The sequence below is a fragment of the Gymnoscopelus microlampas genome (genome assembly GCF_963454915.1).
Source record: "Gymnoscopelus microlampas genome assembly, chromosome: 9".
Taxonomy (NCBI): Eukaryota; Metazoa; Chordata; class Actinopteri; order Myctophiformes; family Myctophidae; genus Gymnoscopelus; species Gymnoscopelus microlampas.
In genome coordinates this window covers 56,532,210-56,558,359 of record NC_139946.1, presented here as the reverse complement: position 1 = coordinate 56,558,359, position 26,150 = coordinate 56,532,210, and the positions used below count along the sequence as shown (strand labels likewise).

Below are 26,150 nucleotides of genomic sequence, written 5' to 3'. Positions count from 1 at the left end.
AGGCAGCTCCACAAACCATGTTCAACCCAGATTTGGCACAACAAAGGGAATGAACTCTTTCTCATGCTATTCATCTAAAATGTGGAATGCCCTACCAAAAGGAGTAAAGGAGTGTAAAACCCTACTCACTTTCAAAAATGCCCTAAAGATACACCTTCAGGAGGCTGCAATTCAAAAATGGCCCCTGTCCAAGTCCTAACCTACCCCATGTCCTAACCTAACCTACCCCCCCCCCCCCTCTCTTTCTCTTTTGTACATATTTTTCACCCTTCATACTTCATACCAGTAACCTGTAAACTGATTGTATGACATTCTGTATAGTAGTGTGTATATCTGTCTGTCTCTTATATGTCAACATGATTTGTGTGCATGGGGATCTCATCTTAAACAAGCTACGTGCTTAATGAGCTATCCAGTTTAGTAGACCTTGTATTGCGAATTTGTACTTCCATGTACTGTTATGTACTGCCATGTACTGTTCTCATGTCTTACTAAATAAAGTACATCAATCAATCAATCAATCAATCAATCAAACATCTAAAATGATGCATGATATAATAGTATTGTCTTTGTTTTCAGTGATGACCAGATAGAAACAACAGATTGTTACTAAACCATCAGTGACTCACAGCTGTCTGACAACTTGAATGAGTTTAACAGATACACATTTACCTCATTAAGAGGACTAAACCTCTGTTTGTACTGTATGTTTCTTATTTAATGTGGTGAATGTGCACCACCTAGTGGACCTCCTATTGGAACTACACCCGATTGGTGACAAACAGCATCCCAATAAAGACAGTGAATTAATCTTTGTAATCTTTTATAAGCAGATAATATTATAACCTGTTTATAATCTCTTTCTTCTTTGTATTATGGTTACTTTAATGATGAATCATTGTAATGTAAATGTGAATCAACAGGTGACAGAGTGAAGGTGTGATCAGGAGGAGCTGTGTAGGAGGACTGGGTAAGGAAGACTCAGATTATGAATGATCATTTACAGTGTATTGTTGAGCAGAAGAGGATTAGTATGTTTATAACAGGGACAGTGAGTGACCACACACCACAACAAACACATGATTGTGTCAAATTGATACATTGAATATTCCTAAATTATTCTGTATTATAAACAGACACACAACAACAGAAGCTCATCTTGTTGTTGATACATGAGACTAGTGACAACAATGTGACAACAATGTGACATAAACCTCCTGGAGGTAGAACTAAACATAGTTTTACCTCATCATAAGGTCTTTCATACATGAAATGGATTCTTGTTTTAAAATATGTTATTGTAAAAGTGGTGAAATGGATACATATTGTCATGATAACACCCACAAACAGAAGACTCTGGTCGTATGGGGGTTGATATATTATATATCATAATCTCATGTAGATGAGATGAGAAGGGCTGTGCACACGTCAGTCTCAGGGTGACAGACCCCTGAATGAACTGTTCCACACAGGTGGTCATCTTATAGATGTGATTAGCACATAGGAGGCAGACATGCATCCTATACCCTGTGTCTTGGCGCCTCACTGTGGCACAATCATAACATTGCACATCATGAGAGACAGACAGTGTAGGAAAGACAGACATTCGGATGCCATGTCAGCTTATAAGAGACATAGGCTTGTTTTTCTGTAAAGTCTCCTGTAAATATTGGTAGTTGAGTTTTTTGAGTTTTTTTTTTCTAAAGTGTAGTTAATTATTTGGGCTTCCTTCCTAATATTGTTTTACCATCTCTCAAACATTTTCATGTCAAGGGCCCCCACATATGTATTTGCATGCGGGATCCCATCTGAAAATATTTTGTGCCAGGGACAATATAATATAAGTGTTGTCTTGGTGAATACAAGATTTGTTTTGATAAAATGTTCTAAAAAACATATATTTATAAAGCCCTATTTGCTCCAAGCTGTTTGTTTTTTAAATATAGACAGTTGGAAAAGGGTTCTATAAAGAATACATCACATGGATGCACCTGGGACGTATCATCAGTGTTGTAGCCTGGGGTCATCGGGTGTTTCGGGTCTCGCAACAACATACACCCTCAGACCCAGCCGGGGTTGATCAAGCCCCGACTTACGTCCCAGTAGTTACCCACGGTCAGTCCTCTTAGGGAAAGACAGGGCCACTCAGTCCGCTTCTCCAGAACTACTCTGTCGGAACTCTGGGGAGGCTCTGGCACGGAGGGACTAGGCTCTGTGGATGGCCTCCTGGCCGGGCTCCTCCTTCGTCTCACCAGGTCCAGGACCTGAGCGCTGTACCAGATCCTCTGCACCATCCCGATCCAAACTTTTCCTTCTGGCGTGATGGTTCCTTGGGCCGATACCACTAGATTGGCCCGTCTAATGGTATTACAGTAGCTCCACTTGCGGTTTGCTTGAATGGCCCTCCTAAAGGCCTCACCGTGGGTTTGTTGGGCTTCTTCCTCACGGAAGACACAGGCTGGGGCGCTAACCCATACTGCTCCCGGTGTGCCGTCTACATTGCTCCAAGCTGTTTGTTTTTTAAATATAGACAGTTGGAAAAGGGTAGAATGACTCCTGTTCTTAACAAATTACCAAGATTTAATGAGAAAAAAAGGCTGCATGCAGCAATTAAGCTTGTTTAGAAAAATGACGGGTTTGGGGCTGGGCTGGCTCCAATTTGTCAATTATGTATCAGGCTTTGGGTCGGGCTGAGCTTGACATTCTGTCGGGCTGGGTTGAGCCGGTTAAAGCTCTTAAAAGGCTGGTGATGTTTGCTTTAATGCATTATTGCAAACCTTCCTTGAGACAGGCAAGCCCATTTCGAAAGTATAAAGGAATGCATTTTGCTTTCAGCTCGGTGTCTACAGAACCAGGTTGAGACGAAGGAGCAGATATCATGGCGGATCACGGTGTCTCACAGCGTGTTTGTGCTGTAAAATCAACCATGTGTATTTATTTATACATGTTCCTGGTGATGATGTGGAGCAACTACACAGCTGTGACAGGTAGGGGTCACTTTTTGTTATAATAATACGACTTATTAAAGTTATTTACAGTGGCTTTACGGACAAGGAGGGGCTGATAAAGTTTTGTAACACATGAAGAAAACATGAACACATAATTATTACCGCATAAGAACAAAGTGGGGCTTGCAATTCACTTGTTGAAAGTTCCAATTTCTTTTTCATGTGTGACTGCATGGTACTGTAAATGGAAAATAACGAAAATCACCAAAAATATATATATGTTCTGCTACTCTGTGTTTACACACATTGCCTGCCAGAGGGTTTTCTATAACAGGATCAGCCAGTGCCAGGAATGTTGACCATTCTGACTCACTTTGAGGACCCACAGAATATTTTGTGCTATGACTATGAACACATGGAATATCTCAAAACAAAGATTAGAATCTCTTCTTTCATCTGAAAAAAAAAGTGCGTTGATAGCATGTTCCGTTTTTAGTTGAATACAGCTCGTTTTCACCAAAAACAGACCCTTTTATTTAGATTCAGTTATGAGCATTTTAGTGAAAGACACACTTTAGATGCATAAAATGATTTCAAAAGTGTTTGACATTTATTTTGCGCCTTCATTGACACCAGTCATGTAAACAGTACTTGTTTATAAAAAATACAATACATTGGTCACCGAGAGAACACTTATTTTCCAGTCCAATATTCTATACTGCAGTGGTTTTCAAACCTTTTGTGCCCAAGCCACACCAATGGGCAAGTCAAAATCTCAAGCCACACCTGTATTCATAGCAACAAATAGCAGATCTACAATCTTTTACTGAGCTTGTAGATCCATTATTTTATGCCATTTATGACAATTTGTGAAAATAAATAAATAAGAATAATGGATGCCAGGGCGTGACCCCCCAAAATAATCATATTTGAACTGAGGACCCCCACTTTGTTTCACTCAGTTCCACAGATAAATATTGTGAAAATAGCAGATCTACAAGCCCTCTCTTCTTATTCTACCTCTCATCCTCCCCCCTGTCTGTCTGTCTGTCTGTCTGTCTGTCTGTCTCTCTCTCACACAGTGAGATGTCTTTGTTCACAAAAACATTTGCAACCAAATGGACCTGGTTCAATAATCTATGCAGTGGTTCTCAACCTTTTCAGGCTGTGACCCCCCAAAATAATCATATTAGTACTGGGGACCCCCATTTAGTTTGACTCGGTTCTACAGATAACAATTGTGAAAATAGCAGATCTACAAGCCATCTCTTCTCCTTCTTCCTCTCTTCCTCCCCTCTGTCTGTCTGTCTCTCTCACACAGTGGTTCTCCAACTTCACATTTAAAACTCTGAGTGAGAGTGCACAAAACACAAATGGGACCAAATGGACCTGAATCAGTTATCTATGCTGCAGTGGAACAGCTCACTTTAGGATATAGGCTTTAAATTATGTTATCACTTGATTTGCCTAAAGAAAGAATATGATATTGACTGGTTGAAATGACTGCTGAGGTGCACTGGAAGGCTTGCAGCAGGCAGAGGCCTGCATTTCCTTTATGTGCATTTCCTGTATGTGAGCTGCACTCACTGTGTACGTGACATACAGCCTGCATCTATGGCTGATCAGTGAGGTCAAAGAGTACCAAGGATTTGATAGTTTTAACCAAATGTTACATGCACACATGCAAGTGTGAATCATTTGATTTTCTGATTAATGATTTCATTTAATCATATATAATTGCTGATAATATGCAGTATAATTGCATTTACTGAATTATGCTCAGGTATAAGACTTTTTTTTTTGGGACATTTAACCCCTCAGTATGCCCATATATGGCCATGCTGATAATGTTGTGCAAGGTGCAAAGTAAGCGTTTTTGGTGTGTGGCTGTTGGACAAGTCCCACATACACCCACATGCAGACACACTGACTTCTGAGAATCACCTATAGTGTCTGACTTCTAAGAATAAGGCATGCACGCCTATGTGCACGGACACACACACACTGACTTTCTTAACTTTCGAGAAGTCACCTACGTGCACACCTACGTGCACTCACATACACACACTGATGTCTGGAGAGCTTCCTTTAGACCGTACTTAAGGGGCGTTCACAAGAGCATCACAGGAGAGGCTGGGGTGACAGAGGCTGAGGGAGACTAGGGAGGTTTTGGACATGGACGGCTGTTGGGGCCCCTTTGGGCCCCTTGGGCTCTTAGGTTTTTGGGGCTTCTTCTCTTGCATCTTGCTCAGATATTAAACAGTCTTGGCTCCACATGGAGGAAGGTAAAACATTACTTAAATTAAGAAGGTAAAACATTACTTAAATTAAGAAGGTAAAACAATTAATTAAAGCAAAAAGGGTACATTTCTCTATTTTGAGATTAAACCTATAGTGCTACTTTAAAGACATTTTTTGGAATTACCAAATTTAGACTAGCCTGTATTTCAGGCTGAATGAGATCTAAATGGAACCTCCTCTTTTTAATCTAAATTATAAATTATTTTAGGACAAGCCTAAATTAAGGCATTTGTAATCTGACCAGACAGACATGAAACCTTACTAGATTTCATTTCTTTTGGTATTTTGTATTTGTATTTTGTATTGTTACAGTAAATACACATCTGTAATCAGTACTCTGTGTTTAAAGGGCTCTGGTTAGCATTACTCTGTGTTTAAAGGGCTCTGGTTAACAGTACTCTGTGTTTAAAGGACTCTGGTTAACAGTACTCTGTGTTTAAAGGACTCTGGTTAACAGTACTCTGTGTTTAAAGGGCTCTGGTTAACAGTACTCTGTGTTTAAAGGACTCTGGTTAACAGTACTCTGTGTTTAAAGGACTCTGGTTAACAGTACTCTGTGTTTAAAGGACTCTGGTTAACAGTACTCTGTGTTTAAAGGGCTCTGGTTAACAGTACTCTGTGTTTAAAGGACTCTGGTTAACAGTACTCTGTGTTTAAAGGACTCTGGTTAACAGTACTCTGTGTTTAAAGGACTCTGGTTAACAGTACTCTGTGTTTAAAGGACTCTGGTTAACAGGACAGTATGTTTAAAGGACTCTGGTTAACAGTACTCTGTGTTTAAAGGGCTCTGGTTAACAGTACTCTGTGTTTAAAGGGCTCTGGTTAGCAGTACTCTGTGTTTAAAGGACTCTGGTTAACAGTACTCTGTGTTTAAAGGACTCTGGTTAACAGTACTCTGTGTTTAAAGGGCTCTGGTTAACAGTACTCTGTGTTTAAAGGGCTCTGGTTAACAGTACTCTGTGTTTAAAGGGCTCTGGTTAACAGGACAGTACTCTGTGTTTAAAGGGCTCTGGTTAACAGTACTCTGTGTTTAAAGGGCTCTGGTTATTAGTACTCTGTGTTTAAAGGGCTCTGGTTAACAGTACTCTGTGTTTAAAGGACTCTGGTTAACAGTACTCTGTGTTTAAAGGGCTCTGGTGATTGATTGATTGATTGATTGATGTACTTTATTTAGTAAGACATGAGAACAACAGTACATGGAAGTACAAATTCACAATACAAGGTCTACTAAACTGGAAGACTCATAAAAGCACTGAGCTTGTTTCAAATGAGTTCCCCATGCACACAAATCATGATGACATATAAGAGACAGACAGATATACACAACTACTATAGAATGTCATACAATCAGTTTACAGGTTACTGGTATGAAGAGTGAGAAATATGTACAAAAGAAGAAGGAGAGAGGGGGGGGGTAGGGGGGTAGGTTAGGTTAGGACTTAGACAGGGGCCATTTTCCAATTGCAGCCTCCTGAAGGTGTATCTTTAGGGCTGTTTTGAAAGAGAGTAGGGTTTTACACTCCTTTACTCCTTTTGGTAGGGCGTTCCACATTTTTGATGAATAGCATGAGAACGAGTTACTTCCCTTTGTTGAGCCAAAAAAGGGTTGGACAAGGTTTGTGGTTAAAGGACTCTGGTTAACAGGACAGTACTCTATGTTTAAAGGTTAAAATACAAAGTCTGCTAACAGGATTTAAAACCCAAGAAAGCCTATGGCTGAATGAAACAATTTCCATTTCATAGGCAGAATCATGGAATTAGATTTGTGAAAAAAGTTGGGTGCAACCCTGATTTGGGAGTGGTCCTGATATTTGAATGACACACCTTGCCTTGTATATGCATTCCTGGATTAAATCCAGGCATATCAACATCTCATATACTGATACTTGCCACCTTTTTTGGGTTCTCGGATATGTTTAGGTTCTCGGAATTGTTTTGTTGCCTATGCTGCTTTTATGCTCTGCTTTTAATCTGTAGCACTCTGAGATTCGTGAGAATGTAAAGTGCGTTATAAATAAAATGCATTATTATTTATTATTATGTAATTTTGAGCTATGCTTTTCACAGGTACTTAGACTACATTACATTACATTACAGTCATTTAGCAGACGCTTTTATCCAAAGCGACTTACAATAAGCAGCGCAGTACCTGTGAAAAGCTGTCATTTTGCATAAAAGATATTAACAAGCAGCTTGGCATATGAAAATATTGAAGATTGGGCAAGGCCTAAAATGTATATATTGTAAACAAACAAGCTCTCTCCAGTCTATGTCTCGCTCGATGTGGAGTCAATCTAGCCTGGCTCCACCCCCTGAATCAGGCGCGCTGGAAGTCATTTATTCCAAGGGGGGGCTGGGCCGGGCGGGGGCATTTTTTTAAATACATTTTTTCGCGTTTTTTCCACCTTTTTTCCCACCTTTTTCAGCAAATATTTTATTCCCCAAAGTATACATCATTGTTTTAATATATATGTGTTTGTATAGACTTTAAAAATGATATGTATTTTTTTGATTTACAAAAAAATCCCACCACCAGGGGGGCTGCAGCCCCCATAGCCCCCCCTTCCCGCGCCACTGCCCTGAATCGTTTGCCTCGCATTCAGGGTCTGGTGACGCTGTCGAAGGCGGGTGTTTCTCGGTTGAAAATCTGTACGACGAATCGGGATCGGGATAATCCAGTATGAACCAATCGCCAAAGAGTCTTTGAAAAAAAAACGTTGGTCACACCCCATCCAGAAATTGGCTGCATTGAGAGGGCTTTCAGACTGAATAATACTGAACCACTTTTCATTGGTTCAGTATTATAAAAACTTGTTTTATTATAAAAACTATTGTAAAACCCACACACAGACGTAAAGGGTGTTCAATAGCCCTGATTTATTAAAAGGATCTCTGGCTAATAAGCCCAATATGCCTTAATACATTATAATTGTCCTCTATAACTGAAATAAAAAGAATAAAACACCAAATATTATATTTATTTTAGAAACATATTTTACTCAATAGGGACAACACCAGTCACAAGTTTATGATGTCATTTGTCCATGTGTGGTCTAGCCCAGGGGTCTTCAACGTTTTCAGGCCAAGGACCCCCTAGCTGAGATAGAGATGAAGCAGGGACCCCCTCTATATTGTATAACATTGTGTTTCAGATAAACGTTTCCTGCTCTTTTTTCTCCCTCTACACCTGTAACTCTTTGCCAAAAATAGCAGATCTACAAGCTCACAACGCCTCGCAGATCTGCTATTTTTGGCTAAAGTTCTCCTCAGAAAAGGGATGCTGGGGTTAATGTAAAAAAAATAATAATCATATCACAAAGATTTTTCGGACCCCCTGTAGTAACTCTGAGGACCCCCTAGGCGTCCCGGACCCCCTGTTGAAGACCCCTGGTCTAGCCCTATGGAATGTATGAAATGCATGTGCAAAAACAATCATATTTAAAATATTGATTTGATGCTCATATTAAGGAAGTATTAAGTTGTTTTTTATGGACCACACATGGACAAATTACATCATCAACCTACGGCGGGCATTGCCCCTATTGAGTGAAATATTTCTACAATAAATAAACTATTTAAGGTGTTTTTAATTTTACATTTTAGTTATATATGAGAATTATAATGTCATGTATTTAAGGCATATTTGGCTTATTAGCCAGGGATCCTTTTAAAGAAAATAAAAAAAGTTGAAAAACAAGATAATGAGGAAGAGACCCTGACCCTGTTCAGAACATGAATGTAAACAACCAGCTGACTGACAGCTGATAACAGTATGAGTCCAGTGTGCATCATGAACTAACACCATGCTTCATTTGTTTTTGTTTTAAGGACAATATCAGGTGATCGGGTCTCAGGACATCCTGGTCAAAGTGGGGGATGAGGTGATCCTTCCATGTCTCATTAAACCACCAGTCAACATGGGCAGGAAGACAGTGGAGTGGTCCAGACCTGACCTGAAGCCGGAAATCATTAATCTCCTCCAAGATGGAGATTACAAACATGGCGAAGAACTGAACCCGTTGTACAAAGATAGAACGTCTCTGTTTCCTGAGAAGCTTCCCGATGGTAACATCTCACTGAAACTGTCCAGGGTGAAGCTCTCAGACGAGGGGAAGTACAGATGTTTTGCTCCACATCTGCAGCAGCAACTCCACATCAACAGCTTCACTTTGATCAAGCTCCTTGTTGGTAAGTTGTATTGTCCTAGTGAGTCACACTTCAACACAACATTGTACACGTCACATCAAAGACAACACTGCACTCCATAGAGCAAGGAAACAACCATGAATAAACCTCCCTCTCACAACACTCTAGGGGCTTCTAGGGGCTGCAGGCAGACAGACAATCTGAATCTTCCGTTAAAAACCTAGGTGTCACCTTTGACCTCAACCCATGACGTGAAGCGTCCGTAGGCCTACTGATAGCACAAATAATATAACTTTAGTTTATAAAGACATAAGACAGAGCTGTCTTCCATCAGTAAGAAATAATAATAATGTATATAAAATGATTAAGTATTTAAGTAATACGTATTCAATCAATCAATCAATTAATGTAATTACAGTAGAACTCGAGCTGTGTCTGTAAAGAAGTTTTACATGTTCTCTCTTGTTGTAGCATCCATAGCTTTAGAGTTTAGATGTATAAATATTGTCAGCATTGTAGATAGATAGATGGATGGATATATTGATTGATTATCATATGTATATGTTTATGTTTTTGCAGGGAATGTGTCTCATCCAGTGATCTCTTCAAATGGACCAACAGACGGTGGTGTATCTTTGTCATGTGCTTCTGGGTGCTGGTTTCCACAACCTGAGATGTCTTGGCTGGACAGAGATGAAAACAACATCTCTGCTGAACCCTCAGTGACACACAGACCTTCTCCACACTGTTACATGGTCCAGAGGAATGTGACAGTGAGGGAAGCAAACAACGTGACCTGTAGAGTTCACCTGACACACATCAACTACACTAAGGAGACACAACGTTACGTCTCAGGTAATGTTTATGTTTATTAAAGGTTCCCCATTATAGACACATGAATGAGCCTCTTGTCTTCCTGGGCTCCTGAACAAAGCAAATACAATACAGACATACAACTAAAAACACTAATTAAAGTTAAAAATAATATATCTATCTATATATATCTATATCTACAGTATCTATCTTATCTATCTACATTACATTACATTACAGTCATTTAGCAGACGCTTTTATCCAAAGCGACTTACAATAAGTGTATACAAAAAGACAAATTAACGTTCTAAAATCAAATCCTACAGTCCAGTCAGTTTTTAAACAAATACACAAATAACAGTTACATGCTTGAAGTTACCTGGTAAGATATCTCTTGATATATTGTGTTTATAATTTTGTTATGGATTGTAGATAAGATGTTTTTAGGCAGAGAATTCCAGAGTACTATTGACCTACAGTATAGAGGTATCTAACTATATAAATGGCGAGCAACTTCCGCACCCTGGGTGCGACACCCCACAGCTCTGTTATCGAATAAACAACGCACCGCCAGACCACATGTCGCCAACTGACTCGCCACGGCGCCCGCACTGAATTTACGCCTCGCGTAGGGGACATCTCACTGATCACTACACCTTTTCCACCGCGCAACATAATTAATTCTACTCACCAAATGTCGGACAAAACGGAAGGGGAGGCAGCTTCGTACCGTTTACCGTGCGCACGACCTCATCACCACAACAGCAGGCAGCCGGTGCGGGGGCTTTTTCCTTTTTTTCCAAAAAATTTTTTTGGTCACCATTTTCTCCAGGCACCATTTCTGGTGTAACGCCACCGCCAGCATGCGCTGGCTTGCGCTGCCATTGCACTCTGCCCATCTCCTCCACACCAACACACACGCAGCTCCTTTGCTTCAACCCCCCCCCCCCTTCTTACGTACCTCCTTTGTTCCACCCAGGCCGTTACTTTCACTTCACTCATGTCTCGATCACACTATGTCCGTCCTTCACGTGCCATGTTCATCCCAAACACAAAAACAAACAACTCGGGTTGCCAAGTTCAGGTTGCCAGGTCCTCTAAAAACAAGCGCCAGAAACAAGCAACCACCTTCATGAAAAAAAAAAAACACCAAAGGGCTCCGCCATGTTCCAGGGGGGTCCCCGCGCGTCCCAACACTCCACAGGGGGTCCGTAGACCAGCAGGGGGTCCGTGGGGGTCCCCCTCAAACATCAAAAATATATTTTTTTCAATTTTTTTTTTTTTTTTTTTTAACTTTTCCACAGTTTTACTCCAGCAATTTAACCGCCATGTTCCAGGGGGGTCCCCGCGCGCACTGGGCCCCGTGCGCGGCTGGGGTTGAGGGGGGCGTAGCCCCCCGAAACTCTAGTACAGTATATACCAGTGCTATTGACCTATAGGATAGACCAGTGAGTTTGATGCACTGGCTGCGGTTACATGGACAGGGATATTCCACTTATATTCAGAATGACTGCTCATTCAGAATAAAAATGCTCATGTAAACACCTCAACTGGAATAGAATATTCCATTCCCGTCTGATCGGAATGAATTTTCATTCGGGTTTGGAGGGGTGGTATATACTGTTTGAATCGGTATACACCAATCGGAATTGACCATATAAACACTTTATTCCGAATGCTCCTCTCTGTTTGGAATACATGCATTATCTTGCACATGTCCGCGCTTATAGTGCTGTCAGAATTGGCCAAAAATGTCCTATCAAATCTCAATTTATTTTTATTTTTAATATAAAATATTATATGCAGTAAAACTTTAATTAAAATACTGCATAAGTCCATTTATGTCTCTGTATGCGTCGGCCACGGTTGGTGCTGAGAAGCGCTCACTCCTGCGGGAAAAATGTATGATTATATATTCTATAGTCAAATAGTGTTTAATAAGCTTATATGTGAGCGGGTACAGTGCTTTAGGCAGCAAGGGGGCATTTGGCATTTTTTTATTTTATTACAGATTGTTAAAGTACATAATGTAAGCTTTCATATGATGTATCATTCATTGAAATATATTTGAAGAAGATGTGACCATTTTAATCTTGTTATCTATACCTCCTAAAGAATTTCCACTTCTATAGCACCTCTCAGCTCCAGGTAATGGGCGTGAACAATGGGTAATTTATTCAACCTAGCCACTCCTCTAATCACTCCCCCATTGACACCTTTCAGTCAGCTGTCCACTATATAGAAATTTGATGCAACTCAATTACATTTTTTTTAGGTATTTTTACTTTACTGGAGTATTTCCAATACTTTAACTTCTACTCCACTACAGATCAGAGGAAAATATTGTACTTTTACTCCACTACAATAATTTTAAACTTGAGTTACTAGTTATTTGCAGATATAAATTATTACATTATAAAACATACATTAACCACTTTAGCCCTATTTTATACATAGTCTATTTGAAAATAGCTGATCTACACAAGCTTACAATGCACATTGCGACGCGTTGTGAGCTTGTAGATCAGCTATTTTCAAACATTTTAGTACTTATACTTTAGGTACTTTAAGTACATTTTGATACCAAGACTTTTACTTTGATTGAACTCAAGTAACATTTTGAGCACTTTTACTTGTAACAGAGTATTTTTATATTGTGGTATTGCTACCACCGAGTGCTTCTTCCACCACTAAATTTGACCCACTGGTAGTCGACTACAGTCGAGGTTTACCTATTTAATAATGAAGACAAGACCAGCTAGGTCCTGGATTAACTCCAACCTGGTGTTTGCACTCTCCATTTACAACCCGTACATCTACATAAACGTTCAGATTTCAAATATAGTAGTGCTGTACTGTAATGGTTAAGCCCAGACTTGTCCAGGAGAACGGACGCTCCGAGGATCTGAGCCTGTGATGGAGGAGCAATATTTACCTGTCTTTGACATGAAACGGGAATTTATAATCAAATGAATCTATTCAGTCAGATGAAACGTTTTTTTTGTTTAGATAAAATGAAGGTAGCCTACATGAGAAATGTGATAAGTAGTTTTGCCGTGTCTGGTTCCAATACAAAAAAATAAACTGGTCTGAAGTTGTCTGCTACTTTCACATTAAAACGGCGATAACAAAGGAACACAGGCTCGCACCACATACAACGCTGCCTGACAGGAGTCGGTGCGTTGCTTCCCGGCCTGCCTACGGCCGACAAACCTCCACCGCGGAGGCACAAGGAGGCTATTGCCTCCACCCCAGTGGAGCGGGGCGGCCCCTGGTCCATGCCCGGGCGTATAGGCAAGAACCACTTTGCACATGTCAAAAGTTAGATTCCGAATGAATGCTTTGGGTCATGTAAACTAGGATTACTTGTATTCAGGTTCCATGTAAACAGTTGGGTATGAATCTCTGTTCAGAATGAGTTCATTCTGAATTAATTAGAAAAAGTGCTCCTCGGAGCACAGGTCTCTGGCAGGTCAGGCATATTGGCCTCCTAGTGGCGCTATAATAGGCCATTTATTCTTCGGTCTTTGATGGCAATAGGACACTGCATTCATGATGCCGGAGATTAGCTGTTCACTGACGGACGGACACACAGACACACACACACACGGACGGACAGGGTGCAAAACATACTCTCTCGCCATGCCGTTTGGCCTGGCGGAGACAATACATATTGTCCATGTAACCGCAGCCAATGTGTTCTTGGTGCTGGGAGTTCTATGTTACCAGAAACTGCTCCTCTAGTGTTGTAACCCTGTTCAGAAGACAGATGTCACCGGTGAGCCAAGCTGGACGGCTTATTGGTGATAATATTGTTCCTCATTAGCTTTAGAAAGAAATAGACTTATTGTCTCCGCCAGGCCGAAAGGCATGGCGAGAGAGTATGTTTTACCCCCTGTCCGTCCGTCCGTGTGTGTGTGTGTGTGTGTGTCCGTCCGTGTGTCATTCTGTCATTTTGTGGACAGCTAATCTCTGGCACCGTTGGCTTGATCGCAGTGAAACTGTGCACACACACTCCCTGGATGCCAAAGCCGAACCTCTGCTCCAAATTTTTCACATGGGCCTTTTATAGCGCCACCAGGAGGCTGATTTGTGCAAAACACATTTCTGAACAGTACTCCTACAGATTTTGGCCAAAAATCCCCCAAATCGGTACACAGTATCTCTATAGTCATTAAAAGAAACGGCTCATTTCAGATTTTTCATATTCCATCCTGATTGGCAAAAATTGTCTTTCAAAGTGTGCAGGAGTACTCCGTTTTGAACAAAATGCCTCAAATCATGAACACAGCATGCAATTTCCATGAAATTTTGCACAAACATTCCCATTAGGCCGAGGAAGAAATGGCATTTGAAAATGTTGAAATCAGCCTCATGGTGGCGCTGTAACAGGCCGATTCGTGTTTTGACCTATAACTGCACCGATCAGTGTAAAACTTTGTATGCACTCTCCCAAGAGGTCAAGGAAAAACCTTTGCCCTGCATTTTTCACATTTGCCTTTTATAGCGCCACCAGGAGGCAGACGTATGTAAAACACATTTTTTGATATTAAGCCTTCATATTTGATCCAAATGTCACGCAAATCGGTACACATGATCTCTATAGTCATGTGATCAAGATGGATCTGTTTGATTTTTCATATTCCATCCTGATTGGCGAACATTGACATGTAATGTTTGCAGGAGTGGCCCGTTTTGAACAAAATGCCGCAAATCATGAACGCAGCGTCCGATTGCGGTGAAACTTTGAACGCACATTCACACTATGTTGAGGAACAAATGCCACCCTTTTCACATTGGCCTGTCATAGCGCCACCAGCAGGTCTAATTTAGCAAAACACATTTTTAGAACAAAATGCCTCAAATCATGAATGCGGTGTCCGATTGCCGTGCACGGCCGAGGAATAAATGCCACCCTTTTCACATTGGCCTATTATAGCGTTGTAGACGTTGTTACGTCCCTATAGTCTAGAGGAAAAAGGGATGCAACATAAATTGGGAGTGAAACCCATTTTTATTAATAGCGTAAGATATTTACATTAAATTAAACACTTTAACAAAATCATAGGACACACGGAGCAAATCAGGGAAATAAACATAACAGCCCTAAACCTATAAGCTTAAGTGTTAAACACTAACCTGACAAACACAAAATAAAATACAATAAAGTCCTAGATTCTCTACTCTACTATAATCTAACAAAACATGACTTTATACAAAAAGCTGGCTTCCGTGGCCCATTGCTTTCACATAATACATATTTACTAAAGAACTCAAAATGCAGTAACTTAAACACAAAGAACAACAAGAGTGGGTGGACAGCACTACTGCAAGTGCTGCCAGAGACCACAGGTCTTCACAGATGTTAAATAGTCTTCTCCAGGTTTCTCCACCCAATCACAAAGCAGCAAGGGTGATTGGCAGCCAGCAATCAGGAAATGCTCAGCACCTGGTACCTGGAAACACTCCACTCACACAATCCCCACACATACACTGACATAAACCCCACACACACTGACACAACTCTACTGCATACTCACACTCGTAATACCCCCACACTTAAAAACAAACTAGGTTTGTTAATAAACCCACTTCTGAAAACTTTTACCTGACCCACAGGCTTAAATTGAAAAGTGGCAAAAATCACCACATTTCCTAAAGTAATGAAACCACAACCTACACCAAAGTAGTGGTACATCACTTAACACAGGTGTTCTTCTGAAAACTAAGGTTTACCTGACCCACAGGCTTAATTTGAAAAGTGGCAAAATATACTCAAACAAGCATTACCTGACCCACAGGCTTAATTGAGAAGTACAAAAATCACCACATTTCCTAAAGTAATGAGACCACAACCTACACCAAAGTAGTGGTACATCACTTAACACAGGTAATGAAACCACTGGGTAAATGATAACATCACATACAAGTAGAATAGTGCTAAAGAACACAGAGTAGCAAATTTCATTAAATAACTCTATGTAATGAACATTTCTACATAACGAAATAGCACCTATTACTACATTTTAACACAACAGAGTGGTGATAGTGCTACAGAACAGAGTAGCGAATGTCATTAAATACCTCCAAGTAATGAACATTCCTACATAACAAAATAGCACCTATCACTACATTTTAACACAGAACTCAGTAGAAATCAACACATCACACCACAACTGAGTATTGATCACCACATCTCAAAAAAGTCTCAAAATGGGTTGACGAGTATTACAGTGAGTGGAGACACATATTGGGGTGACTGACCTGATGGAAACTGAGGGGAGCAGAAGTTGCCACCCTTATTAGCACCGTAGCATCAGAGCCTCAACTCTGTGCCAAACTCCAGACTCCACTGTGCTGGGGGAGAACCGTTTTTTCCAGCATGGATACGGGAGGCTTCCACCTAGCCTAGGCCCCAGCATCAGCCCCCTAACCAACCGGAGCGCTCCTCACGACTCCGTAACGTGTTACCCCCTCACAGCTACAGCAGACGCTTTCTCACAAGCGTAATCGGGCCGGGTCGGCAAAACCAGAAACCTCATCTCCACCAGGCCAAACAACAACCCCTGCTAATTATAAACAGATTCCACCCACCAATCGGATGTAAATGAGTTCATTAAAGATCCCGGACGAGCCCCCATATGTTACGTCCCTATAGTCTAGAGGAAGAAGGGATGCAACATAAATTGGGAGTGAAACCCATTTTTATTAATAGCGTAAGATATTTACATTAAATTAAACACTTTAACAAAATCATAGGACACACGGAGCAAATCAGGGAAATAAACATAACAGCCCTAAACCTATAAGCTTAAGTGTTAAACACTAACCTGACAAACACAAAATAAAATACAATAAAGTCCTAGATTCTCTACTCTACTATAATCTAACAAAACATGACTTTATACAAAAAGCTGGCTTCCGTGGCCCATTGCTTTCACATAATACATATTTACTAAAGAACTCAAAATGCAGTAACTTAAACACAAAGAACAACAAGAGTGGGTGGACAGCACTACTGCAAGTGCTGCCAGAGACCACAGGTCTTCACAGATGTTAAATAGTCTTGTCCAGGTTTCTCCACCCAATCACAAAGCAGCAAGGGTGATTGGCAGCCAGCAATCAGGAAATGCTCAGCACCTGGTACCTGGAAACACTCCACTCACACAATCCCCACACATACACTGACATAAACCCCACACACACTGACACAACTCTACTGCATACTCACACTCGTAACAATAATGTTCATCAGTAGTTTTAGAAAGAAATGGACAACCATGTGCAAAGCAGCTAGAATGTGTGTTAATATGATCAGACTCTCTGGAGCCAGTTAAAAGCTGTGCAGCTGCATTCTGAACCATCTGCATTCTGACTCATAACAAACATTACATGTACATGAATGAATGTATCAATAGATGTACTGTATTAATGTGTTAATACATGTGTATTCTTGAATGTATTAATAATGTAAATGTACAGTACATACGGTATATTTGCATAGCTGTTAATGGAGACCAGGCAGGAATCAAACCTGTGAGCTTTGGACCACAGGACTGTAACCATTTAACACCACTGTTGATTTGATTGATTTGATTGTATTTGATTGTGTTTACAGTTGTGTTAAAACTATGTGTTTCAGAGGTTATGATTCACACAGATATAATGTTTATAGTTGTGTCATAACTATGTGTTTCAGAGGATATGATTCATTCATAACTATGTGTTTCAGAGGATATGATTCACACAGAGGGAGGATCAACTGTAGCAGTGAATAGATGGATTATTATAGTGATCATCATCTTAGTGGCAGCAGTACTGGGATATTTATACTGGAAGAAGAACCCTGGTGAGTCTTTTTTAATCTATGTTTTATATATCATCCATCTATTCATCTATAATGACATGTCAAAGACTGTTAATATATTGATTATATTGATCAAACATGTGTTCATGTAGTAAATGTATATATATATATATATATATATATATATATATATATATATATATATATATATATATATATATATATATATATATATATATAGTGTTTGTAAGAGTTAACATTATGTATTATACCTGTAATATTTCTCCCCTGAATAAGCAACTAGGCCACATGAGCACTTTAAACCTATAGGATATTTGAAAATAGCAGATCTACAAGTTCACAACGAGTCGTGATGCGACGCGTTGTGAACTTGTAGATCTGCCATTTAAAAAGAAAAGTTGAAAAAAAGTGACATGTGGAATGTTTTTTTACAGATGCGGGTCCGCGAACAAACACATTAATTTGAAGGTCCTTGATATGACAATTTTTGAGAACCACTGGTTTAAACAACATTTAGGAAGGAAGCCAAAATAAGCAACTACACTTTACAAACATGCCCCCAAATATGCCCCGCAATAAAACAGAAAAACTAGTCGAAAGTCGCTTATAATTAGCAGACATGGAAACGCTGTTGCCGCTTCTTGCACGCCAGCTGTGTGATTATGATTACATCTAACGATGCTTCTCCTCCATTCACGTTTGGTGAATGTAGCCTTGGCCAGGAAAATTTGATGTCTTCAGGCGGGGACCATCGATCATCAGGTGTTTCGACCCTTGAACCGCTACACCCTCCTGATGGCAGGGTCGACAGTGGTGGCCAAGTCACTGCCCATCTCCTCCTCCTGGCCAAGGCTAAACTCCTCCCTCCGGCTCCGTAAACGATTGTTTTTTTTAAACCAACAAGAGGCTGGAGGTATTGGGTGGGTCCCTCCTGAGGTCTTGAGGTGACACAGGTGCATAGAAATCTCCAGTACTGTGGGGTTTTTCCTGCCTGGATCTTTCCTTCGTCTCACCAGCCGCTGAGGCTGTGCGCTGCACATGTGACCCCTCTTCTCCACACTTGGTCCTGGCTAGATGTATTTTGCCTTTTGTGTTCCTGCAGATCTTCTCGCTTGCACTCGCAGTGACACTTTACTTCCAATTCCTCCCCAGTTGATGTTTAGGTGAGCCGTCTCGCTAGTTGTGGTTAATTACTGGCTATAAACCATTACGTTTGTATTGTTGAGTCTCTCATACTCCCCCCCCTCACAGGAGACTCTGGGGGTATCTGTATTAATGTCTATAGCTTGAGTTGGTGCCCTCTCGCGAGTGCTGTGCATGAGGTTGCTATCCTCATACACCCACGCCAGGCTCTTCCTGGTGGTCATCTGTCTCTCCAGCGTCACCGACCTTCCTCGGTATCCATCCAGACTTTCCTGGAAGTCACTGGTTGCCCAGAGTAAAGTAGAAACAACCAGTAGAATGAATCACCTCAGAATACATAGAGAAGTATGAAAACAAGTACTTGTTTTCATAGACCTGGTTGCTAATTTCTCTCGCAAAATCTGGCAACACTGGCGAGTACAGCAGCAGCAGGCAGGCCATGACGTGAATGTACAGTTAGCCTATTAATGCTTGTAAGCCCCGCAGTTAACCATGTGGGAATGTTAATGCTTTGCGCGCGCGTGAGTCTCTCTTTGTGCTCCTCCACGCAAATCATACATATATGATAGCATACTGGTTGTTTAAGAAGACTCATATTTAAGTGTTTGTGCATGATGTGTATGGATACAAAATATTTAAAGGAGACTGTGCCCTGTGTGTGTGTGTGTGTGTGTGTGTGTGTGTGTGTGTGTGTGTGTGTGTGTGTGTGCGTGTGTGCGTGTGCGTGTGTGCGCGTGCGCACACATGCATGGGCACGCTGTGCTGTTTCTTCATTCCTTTCCACAATTCCGCTCCTATCATTTATTCATTTAATTGTTCATTTGATTGGTTCAGGCAATGTCACAACGCCATGGCCGACGCTCATCAGATCGCCTGTTTGGAGGCAGGTTGGAGGCTGTTCAATGCAACACGACAGTGTTTTATGATCACTAGGGGTCACCGTGAGGCGATGGCATCTGTGTAGCCGCAAAAGCCACCTCAGGTCCAGGACAGTAGCCGCCATCTCCTGTCAGGACGGGGAACAGCACTCGCGGAACGACACAGTGAACTGGGGGACAGGTGGGGACAAGCAGCTAATGGTGATCGTGGCTGAATTGACCTAGACAATGACACACTGGACAGGCTTGCTGCAACAGAGCTGAAGGTCAGAGCTGGGGTCTCTCCCCACTTGAGGCCAAGGGTCGTCGCCACCTCGAATGGCTTATGGTGCGTCAGCAGCTGGCATTGGATCCTCCAATCCAACACTGCCAGCGTGGGAGTGGGCTAAAAGACAGAGCCCTAGATGGTGCTGCCTGCAACACAGAAGCACTGTCACCAAACCCCAGCTCCTCCGGGGCATGAATGGACAAAGCGTCATCCTCCTCTTCATCACTCAGCAGGCTGACCGCCTCACGCAGGGCACGCTTCTGTTGTTCGAGGCGGTCCAAGTCCTCCGCCACACAGTGTTTAGGGGGGGGCACCCAGAGCAGCCGCGGGGGGACCCCGCCATCGGTTAGAAAACTGCTGAAGCCACCCAGAGGCCTCTGTGAGACCAAGGCCTGCATGTTTCTGTACTGAGCCAATCGCCAATCGCACGGGGGGCTGAGCCAATCGCATACGGTCCCCTAGTATGCCACGAGGGTAACACAAAAAGCAAGCCTGTGGTCGGTTCACTCGCTGGGGTTAGAGGGATCTCATGACCTGCTCACCCTGGAAGAACAAAGAACTTGCACGTGTGTGTTTCAACTGTCGCATAAGCCAACTATACACAGCTTCCCGCTGTCTTGTTACAGGGTAGGAACAGTCCCCAAGTCCGATGCAACCGGGAGAGTTTCAACGAAAAGGACAAGAAACCCTCCGCGTATCGTCTGTACGTACACGTGTCGAAAATCTACAAACAAACGACAAACTCCTGATCGAGATGACACAAGCCAAACCGAGCGAAGTAGAAGCACTCAATAGCTCCTCCAAGTTATAGATAGCTTACTATCTGCACACAGAGCTTACTATGTGGAGCTCCAAATGTTCACCTCTTCGCCAGGCCGAATTATCAAACTTGACCAAAATAAATAAACTAACTAACTAACTAACTTCAAATGATTAATTCATACATTATTGATGTCTTTCTGTCTTCCTTTCTTTCTTCATTCATCAGATCTCATAAAAAATGATGAAGAACTTCGTATTGTGATGGTTGGGAAGACTGGAGCTGGAAAGAGTGCCACAGCTAACACCATCCTGGGTTCTGAAGCATTTAAATCCACGTTTTCACCCGATTCTGTGACACAGACCTGTAGTCAGGCCAGTGGTGTAGTGGCTGGTAGAAAGGTTTCTGTTATTGACACTCCGGGCTTGTTTGACACTGGGTTCAGTAATACTGAAACCATTAAAGAGGTCAGAAACTGTATTTCTTATGCTGCTCCTGGTCCTCATGCGTTCCTGGCTGTGATCAGACTAGGGAGGTACACAGATGAGGAGAAAAACGTTGTGGCAAAGATTCAGAAAGAATTTGGAAAAAGTTCAGATAAATACACTATGATTCTCTTCACTCATGGTGACAAGCTTGAAGGTTCAATTGAAGATTTTTTGAATGATCCAGGACTAAAAGAATTAATCAGCAAATATAGTGGTTTTTATCATGTCTTTAACAACGAAAGAAAGGATCCCTCTCAGGTCACTGAGCTGCTGGAGAAAATCAACCAGATGGTGAAGAAGAACGGTGGAAGCCACTACACCAACCAGATGTTCCAAGAAGTAGTAAGGAGACCAGGTGAGAGAAACTAGTCTTTACTCATTAAGGGAGATGTACCAAACCGCAATTCAGTGACCATTCTCTGGCTAATATGTTTTGATGATTTATGTATAATGATGATGTGTGTATATGCTAATCACTCTCCTTCAAACATTAATATCTTAACATTAAATAACATTTTTAACCAAAACAATTATGTTTACACCCACCCTTTGTGTGTGGTCCAAATTATCTAAACATGTATAAGATAAAAACAGATATATTGGTCTATATATCCGCCATGAGGGCGCTATAATAAAATATTGTTGCTGTCGGGCATAAACCTCCTATCTCAGTTTTTCAACTTGTTTTATTTTCTTTAATAAATCAGTGCTATTGAACACCCTGTGTGTGGATTTTACAAATACTGAACCAAGGAAGAATATAAATATGGACAATTATCGCCACATTAATGGTCAAAAACCTCCTAACTCCACTTGAGCTGTATCTGGGTAAAGTGATGATAATATAAAATACAAAGTATTGAAAATTGGATGTACTCCAGTAGAGAAAAAATACCTCAACATTGTACTTAAAGGAGAATTTTGGACTAACGTTTTCTTACCTTTTCTATGATGTTATGATATCTTAGGATGAATGGTACAGTAGAACATTTTCATAACTCCATCCCTGGTCCGCCACAGCTTAAAAGGTGCGCGGATAGGCCTTAGGTGAGATCTGACGTTCATAGTGAGAGAACACTATGCAAAAAAAAAAAAAAAAAAACTCTCGCTAGACGAGATTGAAATCACGAGATTTCAATCTTGTTTAGCGAGACTTCTGTTTTTTTTTTTTTTTTTTTTTGGACAGTGTTCTGTCACTATGAACGTCAGATCTCACAAAAAAAAATATATATATATATGAAAATATGTGATCTAACCTAAGGCCTATCCGCGCACGTTTTAAGCTGTGGCGGACCAGGGATGGAGTTATGACATTTTTCTATTGTACCATTCATCCTAAGATATCATAACATCATAGAAAAGGTAAGAATACTTTAGTCCAAAATTCTCCTTTAAGTACAGTACTTGAAATTGAATGCATGTAGCCTACTTAGTTACTTTACACCACTGGAGTCTATGTAGCATATATCCGCATATCCACGCTAGACACTTTGTACGCAAGCTCTGTACAAAGTCAATTTATAATCACCAAATAATACGTGGTCCACTATGTCAATGTCTGATCAGACAACTACACTGGGAACATGCTTCCACAGAGACTAGCTTCCACAGGGTGAATACATTATATCTATTAATAACTATGAATGTACATTATGTAACCAAATGGACCCATTAAGAGTTACCAGTGATTTTAATTAGCCTATGAAAGGTAAAAGTCAGCTGACAGTCCACTGGACTCTCCCTGTATTTTAAACTTGACATAAAACATATGTAATAATAATAATAATAATAACTAGAAAAAGTGCTCCTCGGAGCACAACTCTCCGCCAGAAGACTTGTGTTGGTTCGAAGGTCGCGAAGGTCGCTATCCCTCTTGTATATGTAAGTGTCCTATCCATCCTGTCTGGGTAAGTGTCCTCTTCCGTTCATTCTGTGTAAGTGTCCTATCCCTCCTGTCCTATCCGTCCTGTCTATGTAAGTGTCATATCCCTCCTGTCTATATAAGTGTCCTATCTGTCCTATCTGTCCAATAAGACAGATAGGAACAATTGGACCGCGACTACTTGACTACTTCCGGTTCGAAGGTCTGGGAGTGAGCTAGTGGCCGGATTTTCGGTATTGGAATCTGGCTTATCACAGTGACACATGTATTTATAGGTCGCTATCCCTCTTGTATATGTAAGTGTCCTATCCAACCTGTCTGGGTAAGTGTCCTCTTCCGTTCTGTCTGTGTGAGTGTCCTATCCCTCCTGTCTGTATAAGTGTCCTATGTCATATCCCTCCTGTCTATATAAATGTCCTATCTGTCCTATCTGCCAATTATGTATCAGCCATGCAGCCATTTCATGGTTCCCGTCTTACCTCACTCTGACAGTGGCGGAGACACTGTCAGAGTGATGCCATGTATATATAGGCCCGGTGGCGTCACTAGCCAATCAGATCACAGTATTTCACGTGTCACGTGAGGCTTGACCAATCGGTGTGTCATGTTTAGAAAGTGAAAACGCAGTGATAACAATACTCTCCTGGCGGAGAGTAATAATTAATAAATAAATAAATAAATAAATAAATAAATAAATAAATAAATACATAAATTATATATATATATATATATATATATATATATATATATATATATATATATATATATATATATATATATATATATATATATTTTTTTAAATGTATGTATATTTAGATATTTAGAATTGTAACCTACCACTGTATTTTCAGGGAATGCAACCATCGACATGCCAAATACAACATATGATTCTGTTCAGGTAATACTCACTTTTTACAATCACTCTCTGAGCTTGACCAGTTGCACTGGGATAACATTTGTAAGCATTTCAAATATTTGTTTATGGTAAAGTACAACAGTATGTTAATACACAGGTTAATACACTAATTCATTAATAAATAATAAACTATATATAAACTATGTAAAAAAATAATGTGTATTTTGCTCTAGTTTCTGTCCAGTGATCCAGTGATGACTAATCCAGACAGTGCTAATGATCAGCACCCTTCATTGACCATCTACACTTTGCTCCAGCATCCCTCCGGCTCCGTACCTACGGCCACCACTGAGAGCAGAAACACCACGCCCATGGACCCTGAGTCCCTGTATGCTCAGGTTCAAAAGCCTGATAGAAGACGAATAACAGTCACACACCCATCAACTATTGATAAGAGATAAATTACCTAGCCTCGCGTGGCCAGACTATATCACTGCGTGGATGAGTCTGGTGCTTCTATGAGGACGTTTTTTCCCCCCAAGGGGTGGGTTCAAAAGAATGGCTCTGGACCCAATTGGTTAGACCTACAACAAATCACACACAAGTGCCGGTAGTGAAATTGTAAACAAAGAGCAGAACACAGTGTCAACTTGTTCTTTGTCTGGAGTCAGCTCGTAAAAACTTCTTGAAGAACAACATTGAGAGACTAATGGATGATGTGAATGATTATTGTCGGCATCCCTGTTTGTTGGGATTCTGAAAAACTACAGTCTCTTGCGTTGTACGCAAGCCCCCGAGCGGCGGTAGAACAATGAAGCGGCCGTTACCTGGTGATCAATCTGAGAATGCAACACTTCCGCATTTAAAATGCATCTACAGTTTGTGCACCTATACTTTTAACTCTATGGACACACTCTATGAATACACCCAATATTGGTACTTCCGGCAGACAGATTCTATTAGACCCAATGGACCCAATTTTAGACTTCCGGCAGACTTCCGGGTGCTTCAAACGCCACTTAGCAACTCATAGAAATGAATAGCTGGGGGTGGGGCAATCCGCCCTGTTGATATATTATAACTCTATGGTTGTACGTCACTGTTCCAAAAAAGGTGACAAACCCACCCATATTTGGATAATGGGCCCTAATTGGTTACCCCAGACTTCGGGAGCAGGAAATTGATTCACAACGGAGCGGGGCCAGACCCAAATCGCTGAGGGCAATTTTCTTTTTGCACTGGCAGATTCGTCGGGTCCCAGGCTATAAATTACCAGCAGTGGAGAAGGTGAGAAATGACAAAAAGAAGTACAGCTTAGGCACATAAAAAGTGTGTGTGTGTGTGTGTGTGTGTGTGTGTGTGTGTGTGTGTGTGCGTGTGCGTGTGCGTTGTTTTTTGAAATAATGTTATTTTACATGGTCTATCTTTTGAGTAAACAGTGTTCCGTTTTTATACTGTGTGTATAGTATGTGCTGTGTTCAGTGTGTGCTTAGTTGTCTGAAGACAACACAAGTGAAAGATTGGGTGGAGAATGGGGATGGTGGGAGGTTTACTGATGTACATAATTAGGGACCCTGCCTGTAAACCCCTTGAGGCCTTTTGGGGTTTCCTATGTGTCATGTGTCATAACAGACGTACTGAAATGGCCCAAATCAAACTTACCGATTTTAGGTAAGGTTATTGAGCACCTCACCCAATTCTACTGGCAGATGAGTGGTGTTTTTTTTTTCAAGATTCTGTTAAGTTATTGAAAAAGTTGTTCACAAACAACCTAGTAACTTTTTAATGTTGAACAATAAGTTTGATAACTTTCAATCAGAAATAATGTTCAAGTAACGC

The 26,150-nt window shown here is 41.0% G+C and overlaps 2 protein-coding genes across 2 annotated transcripts in view; both read left to right on the top strand.

Moving 5' to 3' along the window:
* Positions 1–26,150, top strand: part of LOC311051679 (uncharacterized protein) — a gene marked incomplete at its 3' end in the record, with an annotated part of 213,885 nt that overhangs the window by 88,045 nt on the left and 99,690 nt on the right. The window lies entirely within an intron of this gene.
* LOC311052469 (uncharacterized protein) lies at positions 946–24,772 on the top strand (the record flags this gene model as incomplete). Its single annotated transcript, XM_084067429.1, has 8 exons — positions 946–970; positions 2,836–2,987; positions 9,078–9,437; positions 9,975–10,250; positions 17,941–18,057; positions 21,314–21,928; positions 24,307–24,353; positions 24,545–24,772. Exons 2-8 carry the CDS (start codon positions 2,879–2,881, stop codon positions 24,770–24,772), a joined length of 1,752 nt encoding a protein of 583 aa, XP_083923555.1. The 5' UTR covers positions 946–970; positions 2,836–2,878.